Below are 13,434 nucleotides of genomic sequence, written 5' to 3' on the forward strand. Positions count from 1 at the left end.
GGGAGTGATATATATATATATATATATATATTAGTATGTTGGATGTGCCACGCAATGCTCAATTACATTGCACCCCTAGTATATATGTATATGTATGTATGTGTATATATGTATGTATATATGTATATGCATGTATGTATGTATATATATATGTAGATAGATAGATATCTATATTTATAGACAAGCTCGGGTCCTCTACCAGAGGCCTGGGAGCTTGTGGGTCCTGTGCATTTTCTTAGCTGTTCCTAGAACTGCGCTCTATGGATGTGTGTGTGTGTGTGTGTATAGCCAAATCTAGAACCTCCTCATTGCACCATGAAAGTATTTAGAATCCATGATGTTAGATTGTATTCTTGTGTTCTTTATGTCTAGTTTGAGTAGCTGTTTCCTCTCAGAAAAAAGCTGTGAAGCACTGTCCTCAGTCCTCACCTGCCAAACCTCGAATCTGAGGGAGCTGGACCTGAGTAACAACGACCTACAAAATTCAGGAGTGAGGCTTCTGTCTGCTGCACTACAGAGTCCACATTGTGCACTGGAAACACTAAGGTCCCATCCAACAATGTTATGTTGTTCTTTAAATGACATGATTAACCAGTCTAAAGTAGCTAATAAATTTGAACTTAACATGTTTCTTGTTGTATCTCAGTATTTTTTAATTTCTTCTAAATCACGGGGAAGTCCCACATTTCTGATGTGTTTAAAACAAGGCAAAATTTATTCCAGCCAGTCCCCAAACTGTTTTTGTGTTCTTTATTTTCCAGATTGAGTGTCTGTAACCTTTCAGAGAGAAATTGTGAAGCTTTGTCCTTAGTTCTGAGCTCTCAGTCCTCTAGTCTGAAAGAGTTGGACCTGAGTGACAACAACCTAGAAGATTCAGGAGTGAAGCTTCTGTGTGCTGGAGTTGAGAGTCCACACTGTACACTGGAAAGTCTCAGGTCAGGATTCAACTCTCCATAATGTATAATCAAGCTTACAATTTCTAATAAATGTTTATAAAATTGTCAGGTGCATTTTATTTGCCTTTGGTTTGATTAGTAGACCCTGAATCATTGTCTGAAATATTTCCAAAACATCAGCAGGAATTTTGGACTCTTTTCTCATCGTCTCATGTCTTTTATTGTGTATAAGGAAGATTCAATTTAATTCAATCTTATTTATATAGCACCAAATCACAAAAACAGTCGCCTCAAGGCGCTTTATATTGTACAGTACAATAAGATAAATGTAATACTGGCATCCCCGTTGTGATCAACACCAATAAAATCTAAAACATTCTGATTCTGACTGATGCTGAAAAAACTATGTACATACTTACTAAAAAGGTTTCAGTTGATCTAAAATGCTCCAGCGAGTAGTGACTGTGAATAGAAAGTTAAAAACTGTTATTTCCAAATTGGCTTCTCTTCCTATGTCCCCCATTAAGTCTAGAATTAAAGTGTAAATTCTTGTTCTCAAATACAGTTTTGCCATTTGCAATATTATATGTTTGAGACATCATAGTACCCATATCTAAACAAAGCCAATTACTCTCAGTCTGCAAAGTTGAACTTTTTAAAAATGTTACAACAAACCCTCCCCACTATAATCTATGAATCTCTGAGTTTCTGTATTGAAATATCATTAAAATCACAGTAAAAACTGTTAACCCAGCAGCAGTGCAAAATTCAAAGTTGGAAAAAATCAAGAGGTGCATGGCCAAAGCAACACCAAAGTGAACCAGGGCCCTGTTTGCACTGAGGAGACAGAGACAATCTTTGCTTTTAAGATTACACCTCAAACATTTTTTGTTTTGTTTTTTAAATTGAATCATATAGTTACAGTTGAATCAACAGTCCCTGAGCCTAGTTCTGTTGGACATCTCTTCCTGTTAAAAGGCAGTTTTTTCTGCCCAATATACCCAAGTAGAACTCTAATAAAATGTCTGTTTTTTAAGGCATTCTCTGTAATGTTGTAGGGTTTACTGCTACATAAATATTTATAGATTGATTGTTTTGTATCTCTGCAGTCTGTCATGCTGTCTGATCACAGAGGAAGGCTGTACATCTCTGGCTTCAGTTCTGAGCTCTAATCCCTCCCATTTGAGAGAGCTGGACCTGAGCTACAATCATCCAGGAGCCTCAGGAATGAAGCTGCTGTTGGCTGGACTAAAGGATCCCCGCTGGAAACTGGACACACTAAGGTCTGAAAAGAATGTCTGAAGAAGAGGAAGAGCTGGAAATATCTTCTGTGTTGTTCAATCACTTGCTATTTGATTGATGCAAATGTGACAATGACACATGCCAGAATATTTTCAGAAACACAAATATTAATCAAACGGGATTATAAAGAAATACTAATCAGTGTGGTGTACAAAAAGGACTAATCCAGGACCAATATTCATAACTGGATTTTGCTCACCATTTATTAACCTGTTTGGATAGATGTCTGTATGTTTAATGGCATAGTCTTTTTAAAGAATAATCCTCTCCCTCACTTTTGACTGGATTCAAATTAGATTAATTTCTGTTTAGGGACAGTGCAAGGACTAAGCCTAAATTGATCAAAATGTTAAAAACAAATTATTGGTAAAGTTGTATTTAAGTGGACTGTGTGACAACCTAACAACCACAGGGAAATTATGTTGTGTTGTGAATTTATTATAAAAAAAAAAAAATCATGTTCCAGCTGTGGCATCCCACTAGATAATAGTGAAGACAGTGTACCCAGCCACAAGATCACTTGGGGTAAATGGCCCTTGTTCACCATGTAACCAAGGGTCCTTGCATCTTGGCAACTAAGTTTAATCTAGATGAAGGGTGTTTGTCTCCTAGTGAAAACTGTTTAAGCATAGCCCCTCTTTTTTTATAAGTGCTGCTGATTTTGCCCTGGAGCATATTCTCTCGTCACAACTAGCCCTATGTGTGTAGTTTTGCTCTAAGAAAATATTTCATTTTTTACTCGGTTTGGACCTTCTTCACTTTTCATTAATTAGGTCCAACGCCCACAGGATTTGCTGCCAAACAGCAGGTCAAAAGGAGAAATTCCTGCAGAGGTGTGGTGCACTTCCTAAACTGCAAACAAAAAAGTCAATTGCATTTCTTGTGAATTAATTTATGAATTATGACCTTTGAAGTCTTTTTGAGATGCTCCACCAACCTTTCACTCTGAGGCTGGTAGATGCTGGTCTAAATAAATCTAATGCCAAGTAATTTGTACTGTTCTTTCAGTGTGCAAGACATGAACGAGATGGCCAGTATCTCTTTAGGGATGCTAACTTGGGAGATTACCTGAAACAGTGCCAGCGTCACAGTCTTTGTAAAACTACTGTGCTGCAGCACTGACTCAAGACATCATGTTGATTAATCTTTTAGGACTAATACAAAGATAACCCTGTCTAGAGAAATGGCAGTCTGTCCTGTGCACATCTGATTCGCCTCAGTCATAAAGCAGGATGGGGCCAGACAATAAAGTCTTTAGAGAGGGTCATCTGTGCTGTGTTTCCTCCATCCGGGACCTGCAACAGTCTGGAATGAGGAAATGGAACAAACACATCTCTACAGAATTTCACTTTGATGAACACTATGAATGTTCATGTGTATGAGAGCCATGTAATGTACATGTGTGCATGCTGAAAGAGACTGTGCTGGTCTGACCCCCCTCCTCGTTTCAGGGTGGAGCCTGCTGGAGTCCGATGGTTGAGACCAGGTCTGAGGAAGTGTAAGTGTGTTTTTAATGGGATTCATGAAAACAAAGCAGCACACATTCAACCATCTTCATCATTCACATCTCTGATGTCAGGAGTCATCATCAAAGGGTCAATCAATGAACAGATGATGGATCAATAACTGCAGCTGGATTGTGTTTGTTCTCTCCATCAGATTCCTGTCAACTCACAATCGACACAAACACAGTGAACACAAACCTCCAACTGTCTGACAACAACAGGAAGGTGAAACGTGTGGAGGAGGTTCAATCATATCCTGATCATCCAGACAGATTTGATTACTGGACTCAACTACTGTGTAGAAATGATATGACTGGTCACTGTTACTGGGAGGTCGAGTGGAGTGGAGACGTTGAGATATCAGTGAGTTACAGAAGCATCAGAAGAAAAGGAGGAGGTGATGGCTGTCTGTTTGGATTTAATGATCAGTCCTGGAGTCTATATTGCACTGATGATGGTCCTCAATTTGTCAGACACAATAACACAGGAACATCCATCTCCTCCTCCTCCTCCTCCTCTGTCTCTAACAGAGTAGCAGTGTATGTGGACTGTCCTGCTGGCACTCTGTCCTTCTACAGAGTCTCCTCTGACACTCTGATCCACCTCCACACCTTCAACACCACATTCACTGAAACTCTTTATCCTGGATTTAGGTTCTTGTTTCCAGGTTCCTCAGTGTGTCTGTGCTAAGTTGAGTGTAAAGAGTGTCCTCCTGTTAGAGAAACATGTCATCACTAATGACATCATTAATGACATTAATACATTTGACATATGTTTCACGTATTATAGACCAACAAGGTATTTTTAGCAATTTAAATACAAGTAATCAGTTTTGGGCAAAAACCAGAAATCGGTTTTTGGCAGACGATCATTTTTTGGCACAACACCGGTCATTATTACACATGTAATTTATTATATAAAATATATAAACTAAATGCCATTGAAACTTATAGAATCTAATCTTTTGTTTTCTTTTTGTACATAGCACTTTATCAAACTGTTGTCTGCTACAGAGTTACAAGTATTATACTAGTAGTAATATAGCATCCACCATGTCCTGCTTGCATATTTCTGAAAACATCTCAGTGGTGTGGCAGCCATGGAGTGAGCCAGCCCTGCAAACCTTGTGGATGGACGATGCAGTGGACAGTGGGAGGAAGCATGCTAAAGTTCTTTGCAGACAACCCTGTGAGATTCTACAATCACCGACCAGAAAAGGCAAACCGCAGGTCTCAGTTGCAGCACCCCATCTATTTCTGATCTTGCTCCAGCAGATTCAGCAACACTGCCAGAGACTTCCTGTAATCTATTACAGTTGTTACAGAAATGATCCAGGAACAGGTCACTCAGGTTAATCCTGTGTAAACAATGGTAAATATTGTTTTTTCATCTTTGCATACTGTGTATTTGAAATATTCTGGTTTAATTGTTGTTATTTATTTTATTGCTATCAAATAAATATCCATGTAATATTGTTCATAGTTAGCGTTATGTTCATACATGTTAAAAATGCCTGTAAATCAAATTGAGTTCAGTATCAATTATTGTTTGTTTTAATCAATTTATTAATAACATAAAACCTTTAAACTAATGCAACACATATAACAATGTAACAAATATATTCAAATACAATACAATACAATACAACTTTATTTGTATAGCACGTTTAAAAGACCGGCGGTACACCAAAGTGCTTTACAATAAAAACAGGAAAATTAATACATTAAATAAAAGACAATTAACAAAGTACCACATATGTCATCAGGTAAAGGACACTAATTATACAGCAATAGAAGGAAATATAAGAACAAAGTACTAAGAACAGATATAGCTGAAAGATAAAGTACATAACTAGGAAATTGAACCAAATATAAAATAGGGACACTAACTAGATGGAAAGGCTATGTTGAATAAATGCGTTTTTAAACGGGATTTAAGAGATAAAACGGAGTCTGACGCACAGGTAGTGATAGGAAGGTCGTTCCACAGGTTAGGTGCAACCAGGGCAAAAGCACGGTCACCCCTAGATTTAAGTCTAGATCTAGGCTGAGCCAGGAGTAATTGGGCTGAAGACCTGAGGGCTCGCCCAGGGACATGTGGACTATGGAGATCGACCAGATAGCTAGGGGCTAAATTATTTATAATTTTAAAGGTGAGCAACAATATTTTAAATTCAATATGATATTTTATGGGTAACCAATGCAAATCAATAAGAACTGGGGTGATAGAGGCATGCTTTCTAGTGCCAGTCAGGAGGCGAGCTGCAGCATTCTGGACAAGCTGAAGTCTGTGAAGGAGAGCAGAGTGAAGACCAAAGTAGAGAGAATTACAATAATCCAATCTAAAAGTCACAAAAGCATGAATGAGCTTTACAAGATCTTTATGAGGGACATAGTGCTTAGCCTTAGCAATAAGGCGCAGTTGGTAAAAGCTAGATTTGATTACTGAAGACACTTGTTTGTTAAATTTGAAAGAGCTATCCAGCAGGACACCTAGGTCACTAACTGAGTCAGAGAAAGAAGTGGCAAAGGAACCAAAGGTATCAGCTGATAGGCCCCTAGGGATATGGTTGCCAAACACCACAATCTCCGTTTTCTTTTCATTCAGGATAAGGGAATTGTCTGAAAGCCATTCTCTGACTTCTCTCATGCACTCAAGGAAGCAGTGCAACGAAGGAGCAATGTCGTGATAATGATGTATATGTATGATGTAATGTATACTTTATTGAGGGGCCGATGGCGCAATATGGCAGCCTCGCCTCTGTCAGTCTGCCCCAGGGCAGCTGTGGCTACAACTGTAGCTTGCCTTCACCAGTGTATGAATGTGAGAGTGAATGAATAGTGGAATTGTAAAGCGCTTTGAGGGTCTCGAAAAGCACTATATAAATGCAATCCATTATTATTATTATTATTGATCCCCGTGGGGAAATTCTTCTCTGCATTTAACCCATTCACTCAGTGAAGCACTGGGCAGCCACCAGCGCGGCGCCCGGGGAGCAGTGTGTTGCTCACGGGTACCTCAGGTTAGCTGTTCAGGGGATTCGAAACCCCGACCTTCCGATCATGGGTCGTCATCATCTAATTGAAAATATGGCCTTTGAAGTGGGTTGGCCCACTAACCCACTGAACAAGGTTAAAAGAGTCAGTTAAGGTAAGAAAGTCTGTGGCTAAAAGGTCATCCTTACAGCAAATATGAATGTTAAAATCACCAGTAATAAGAACACAGTCCTATTCAACAAAAATAGATCCTAACAGATCAGTAAAATCATGAATAAAGAATTCATTATATTTCGGCGGTCGATAAACCATGGCACACAAAGTTTTAGAAGAATTGACCAGTTCCACTAATTGAACTTCAAAGCTACCGTAGGTAGGAGAAGGCTGCTGCCAAGCTTTATGTATATTTTTAAAAAATGAGGCTAAGCCACCACCTCCACCCATAGCCCGTGAGCTAAAGAAGGAACAGTCAGGAGGAAGAAGTTCCGAGAAGGAGAAGGAGTCATCAGGGCAAATCCATGTCTTTGTCAGGAACAAGATGTCAAGCCCCGAAGAGAGGAAAAAGTAATTTAAAATAAAAGTCTTGTTCACCTGTGACCTTACATTTGGTAGAGCCATCCGCGTCATAGTTGTGTCTCTGCTCGTAGCACGGTGCAGATGACTTAGATTGTTGCGGCACACACCACCTCTGGAAGACGATATCCAGGTCCGAATAGGTAGGCATGCCTCTGGGAGGGTGGGGTAGTCTAAATTATTAAACTACCCCATTTTGGAACTAATCTTTCAAGAAGTGAAAACAGTCTGTCCATCCTCTCCCTGTTCTCCTGCGCTCTCCTCTCCTCAGCCTCTCTTTTCTGCCTCATGTACTCTTTGATGAGGTCTGGCAGTTCATTATTCCTGTCTCTTCTTCTGTTCCTCCCTGTCGTTGGTGGCTGTTTCACTTCCTCATCATTTTCATTTTGGTCACCCACTGCTGCGCTTGGCCCTGGAGTGTCCTCATGGAGAGAGAAAATTAGGACAGGAGGCCTAATGGAAGGCCTTCCTCCCGTGTTGCAATTGTGAGTCTTATTTTGAAAGAAATATTTACACGTTACCATAGCAACCGGGGCGCATTAAGAGGCAGAGAGGAGGATGTTACTCTGATGGCTTATTTTCAGGAGGATGCTTCTAATCAAGTTACACAATTACACAGTGAATTCGCGTTTATTAATATAATTTCAAAATACCACAGTTTTTGTCTTGGTCAGATCATTTTATTTTGTTGTATTTTTCCGCGCCACCTTAAAGAATTTAGATTCTGATCAAGAATCCAATTCAAACTATGATGTAGAACAACATCGTTACAATTTCCAGCCTTCCAGGAAATGAATAATACTGTTAACAATACTTAAAAAAATAAACAGTCTGTTGACATAATTCCACAGATCTGTGAAGCGCTTTCCACCTGACAGCACTGCTACTAGCATCCAGGTCATAAGCGGTCACTGAGCCAATGATGGTTCCTGGGGGAGTGTCCTCGTATACGTCCAAAGAATAGTAAGGCGTGGTGAAGACAGGAGGCTCGTCCACATCCAGTACGTTAATTTCGACTGTCACAGAGTCCTTGAAGGGCCCCAGATGGAGGAAACGGGGATCTAGCTCTGCATTAAATGCTTCCACCTTGAAAGTATAGGACGCTTGGGTTTCATAGTCAAGAGTCTGGAAAACATGGGAAGAAATCCACTGAGATGAAGCAAAAAATTCAGAGCAATCCTTATATTACCTCATGTCTGCAGAGAGAGGACGCCCACAGGCCGTCTACAGTGATTTTAACTAAAATACTTTCTGAAGTATAATTTTAGGACCATCTGGGAACTTTTTAAAAAGATAACTACGGAAATTTTTGTTTTTGCGGTCCAAACAAAAATATCAATCCAGCGTAAAGAAGACAATTACAAAGCAATGGTTCTGTCCTGACATTTGTATGGAATCATTCTGGAGACGATGTCTTATCCGTGTTATTGGTTTTGAACATACCACAGCAAAATTAAATAAAGCTCGACCCACGACTGTTGACGCTTGGAAAATCTTCTCATCCAGAGTTATCTCCTGGAAGAGGCAATAATTGGTTTTAACTTTGTGTTTTTGTGTCTTTTCTTTGCTGTCCCTATGCCTTGTTTGCTAATGTTTGCTTTGCTACTGCAGTTTACAGTTGTGCTGTATATGTCTGTACCCCCCCCCCCCAACCCCGTTTTAAATCAATAAAATGTTGATCACAAAAAAAAATATCAATCCAGTGTGAAAGTTAAATAAAAATGACATTTTATTCATGTATGTGACTGTGATTGTTTAAAAAGTATTCTGCATGCTTTATTTCACAGTAATTGTGTTGTAAAATGAAACTATATGCCATTAAGAAAATGTTTTTACTTCCCTTTTGCAATGTGAAGTTTTTTATTACGTGTGCTCAAATATGGGAGCACTGAACTTCATTTTGATGGCATCAAAGACGAGTGAAAATCTCTGGCATTTATCTTTAAAATTTAAATTTAACAGTCCAATCAAATTCCTGTATTTTAAACCACAGTATATGTAGAATTAGTCAGTCGGCTGACATGTTTATCATCTCATTGTACAGGACAGAAAAATGACCCCCCCCCCTCAAGAACATATAGTTAGGGCTGGACCAGGTGACCCTGAATCCTCCCTTAGTTATGCTGCAATAGATGTAGGCTGCCGGGGATTCCCATGATGCATTGAGTGTTTCTTCTTCACTCACTATGTGTTAACAGACCTCTCTGCATTGAATCATATCTGTTATTAACCTCTGTCTCTCTTCCACAGCATGTCTTTATCCTGTCTTCCTTCTCTCACCCCAACCAATCACAGCAGATGGCCCCGCCCCTCCCTGAGCCTGGTTCTGCTGGAGGTTTCTTCCTGTTAAAAGGGAGTTTTTCCTTCCCACTGTCGCCAAAGTGCTGCTCATAGGGGGTCATATGATTGTTGGGTTTTTCTCTGTATGTATTATTGTAGGGTCGACCTTACAGTATAAAGCTCCTTGAGGCGACTGATGTTGCGATTTGATGCTGTATAAATGTCTTTTTCTCTTTAAGACTCTCCTGTAGTTTAATTTAACTGGTACATGTTATTTTAGAATTTAGAACCACTAATTAGCCAAAACCCACTAACTGCATATCTTTGGATTGTGGAAGGAAGCCAAAGTACTGGGAGAGATCCTAAACAACCGCAGGCATCACATTCAGGCTCCACACAGAAAGACCTTGGCCAGGCAGTAGAGCAGATCAGCTACTGATTGGAAGGTTGGAGGTTCGATCCTTGGCTTCCCCAGTCTGCATGCCAAATATCCTTACTAACCCCAAGTTGCTCTCCGATGCATCCATCAGAGTGTGAATGTTGGTTAGTTTACACTTGAGTTTAGAAGTGGGTGTAAATGAGGCTATACAGCGCTTTGAGTACTCCGGGAGAATAGAAAAGTGCTATATAAAAATCAATTCATTTACCAAACGTGGTTCATAGTTCTAAATGCTTTAAATTGTCAGTGAGAATAGAGAAACGCTTTTGGCTGACACGAGTATTTGACCAGTCCACACACACCGTTGGCTGCTGCGGCTGCCTGCGTTTACCTGGGAGTACAAAAGGCTGAGGATTCTTCACTCATGTTCGACTCTCTTGAACAGACGTAGGCTGTCCCTCCTGCCTCTGCCTTTGTGCCGCTGCCTTTTGAGCCTCTGTTTTTTGAGTTGCGGCCTTTGAGATGACTCGTGTTCTATTAGTGTTCTTGTGTTATTTGAAAATTTGAGAGTTGTTTTTTGTTTGAAGTACCTCAGTGCCTAGTGAGTCGTTTCACTATGTGTTTTCAGTTGTGGTAATAAACCTTGTGTTTTTTTAATCTGCCCCCCCGTCTCTGGGCTCATTTATGTTACCTCCCCTTGAGAAAGAGCCAAACACAAATGCTCTGACATTTCCTGTGAGAGATGAAGAAATGGAGGCGTAGACGAAGTCAAAGAAACCAAATTAGAAATGATGCATCTGAGAGGTAGTTGTTTTTTATGAACACCTGCCTTGACTGGTTGTGGAATAAATACAATGAACACAATGTGAAGAGTTTACAGATAGCTTTTAGGACTTAGGATTATTTAAAAGGGAATCAAAATGGTTCCATCCATAAATGCATGAACAATTTTTTTCAATATCACTCTTAGACACCATGTTTTTCATTTTAGCAATATTATGCAGATCAAAAATGCAGTCTTAGACACAAAACAACTTCAAGGTTTCTAATGGTACTATAGATCCAGGTAATGACAACTATGATAAATTGACTGGTTCTTATATACACTAGCACTTCTCTGCTCTACTTAACCACATAGAGGGCTTTACACACAAGTGTATGTAACCCAGTAGCTTTTGTTGTTATTCTTTCTTGCTTTCTCTTTATTTGTATAAATGTATTTCCACTCTCTTATTTTGAAAAGACAAATTTATTTTGAAAGAAGTGTGATCCTCTGTCAAACTTTATTTTTCTTTTTACGGATCACATTGGGTAATGGCCATTTCATTTGTTGGAAGCGGTTTTAGTCCCGCCTTCCAAGCACCGGACCACCATTACACACGAGCTTGGTTTTTCGCACGTGGAAGGTAGACGAGACAGGCTTCGGATGGTCTGTGCGGAATTTTCTGTCATTTTGGCTAGGTGTTCTGTTCATGTGATAAAGCAACTAAGATTTTGGATTCTCTCCGGATAGAGGTAGCGAGCCTGTGCCCAGACTAAACTAATCTCTCCCTCAAGAGAGGCATGTCCTTGTCTTGTCTCGTGTGCATTACTTTCCCTGGAATAGACTCACACGGTTGTTCTCTAAAACCTAAAAGAGAACTATGGATTTGATCAACTGGTCTCTGAATGCTATTGACACCCTTTTCTCAACGAGAAGTCTGGGCTCGGGAGAGCCTGAGTGCCCTGGAGGGACTTTCCCTGCCAGATACACGATGGACGGGTGGCAGAACTGGAGGATCATGTGCCTGGCGGGACTGTCGATCGAGGACGCTGAAGATATCTACCTATTCGGAACCGTGATAACAGGTCGTTGTGTCCTTGGGCAAGATACTTGACCCGTTGCCTACTGGTGGTGGTCAGAGGGCCCGGTGGTGCCAGTGTCCAGCAGCCTCGCCTCTGTCAGTGCGCCCCAGGGTGGCTGTGGCTACAATGTAGCTGCCATCACCAGTGTGTGAATGTGTGGATGACTGGATGTGTAAAGCGCTTTGGGGTCCTTAGGGACTAGTAAAGCGCTATACAAATACAGGCCATTTACCATTTAATTTTCATTTCTGTACAAAATAATAACCATTGTTGCTCATTTCCTGTTTCCAGCCATTTCACTCCACGGTCACCTCATTTCCTATTGTAATCCTGCTAAACCTAGTCTGTAGTTTTGGCTGTTCTAAACTATTTAAAGTGAGTCAGGGGTCACATATAATTGCTTTCTATCTAATGTTTTCAATCCATTTCATGTACACATCCATGTCTTTATCTCTCACAGGAAAGTCAGAGGGTTTGTCCTGCACTCATCACTGTGATGATAGTCCTGGTCAAATACTCGTGTCAGCCAAATGTGTCTTTTATTCAACAAAATGACAAAATTGTCACCAGAGCACAAAGTATGATGGGAATGAATACAGTACAAAGTACAATAGTCCCTTACATGGTATTACCCCAGTGACAGCAATTACAATGGACCAGACGGTCAGTTAGTGTAAAGCATGGCGGCCATTGTTAAAGCAAAGGCTCTTTTTTTTCTCAGTGTCTTTTCTTTAATTAATTTTTCAAAATTCTGTCGGTTACGACTGTGCAGAAATTGATCGACTGCTGCAACAACACCTACTAGCTCTGTAGCCGCCATTTTTACTTCTGTAAACAGAGCGTTGTTTGTGACGTCTTCTTTTGCGCACGTGTGACGCTTTGAGGGCCGTGAACCGTTCACACTGGAGCGCGTTTGCTGTCACATTTTATTCGTAGTGTGAAAAACAGACAAAAAAAATTTGGATTTAATCAAAAAATCAGAATTGAGCATTAAGACCTGCAGTGTGAACGTGGTCTAATTCATATGATTTAAAGAACTTTGCATCAGCATAAAACAATCTTTCCATCATCAGCTTGAAGACATAAAATAAAGTGCTGTGTGAATGGATCAATGCTTTGCAGCAGGAAGCACTTAGAAAGCAACTAACGTGCACTAAAGGGTGAATTGACCTTTTTCAGAACAATTATCCCTTCTTGAGTTTGACCATTACAGATGATGTCAAACACGTTGCCCTCATCTCCTGGAACAATGGCATACTCCACCCGTGCGTTGCTGCCTACATCCAAATCCTGGGCTTGAATTCGTCCCACAGCTGCACCCAATGATGCTGACTCTGGTACATGAAGATTAAAAATACCTTAAAGAGTAAGAAAGATCAGTAAAAAGAGACAACCAATTAAACACATAAAGAGAGTAAAAACAAACCAACAAACGAAAAACAGCACTTTTCTTTATGTATTTAAAAAGTTAAAAAAATTCCTTTCTAGGAAAATGCTTCCTAGAAAGTAGGTAGTGGTTATTTTCCAATTCAAGCTACACTTATACTTTTCCAGCCAAAGGTTAATTATAATTTCTTTAGAATGATCATTATTTTAACTTCTAATTAGAGTTGATTGGGATAAAGTGATCGATAGAGGAAATTCTACTTCAGTCGTTA

General features: G+C 39.9%; 1 protein-coding gene across 1 annotated transcript in view; it reads left to right on the forward strand.

Annotated features, from left to right (window-relative positions):
* Positions 1-5,180, forward strand: part of LOC102308089 (ribonuclease inhibitor) — an 8,856-nt gene extending 3,676 nt beyond the window's left edge. Inside the window, exons 3-7 of the mRNA XM_005952444.3 lie at positions 373-546; positions 762-935; positions 2,006-2,179; positions 3,650-3,696; positions 3,858-5,180. Coding sequence (XP_005952506.2) covers positions 373-546; positions 762-935; positions 2,006-2,179; positions 3,650-3,696; positions 3,858-4,393 — 1,105 coding nt within the window. The 3' untranslated portion in view covers positions 4,394-5,180. The remainder of the gene's footprint in view (positions 1-372; positions 547-761; positions 936-2,005; positions 2,180-3,649; positions 3,697-3,857) is intronic.
* The last annotated feature ends 8,254 nt before the right edge of the window (positions 5,181-13,434 follow it).

This window comes from Haplochromis burtoni, unplaced genomic scaffold (genome assembly GCF_018398535.1).
Source record: "Haplochromis burtoni strain Fernald_Lab_line unplaced genomic scaffold, NCSU_Asbu1 Contig_1298, whole genome shotgun sequence".
Taxonomy (NCBI): domain Eukaryota; kingdom Metazoa; phylum Chordata; class Actinopteri; order Cichliformes; family Cichlidae; genus Haplochromis; species Haplochromis burtoni.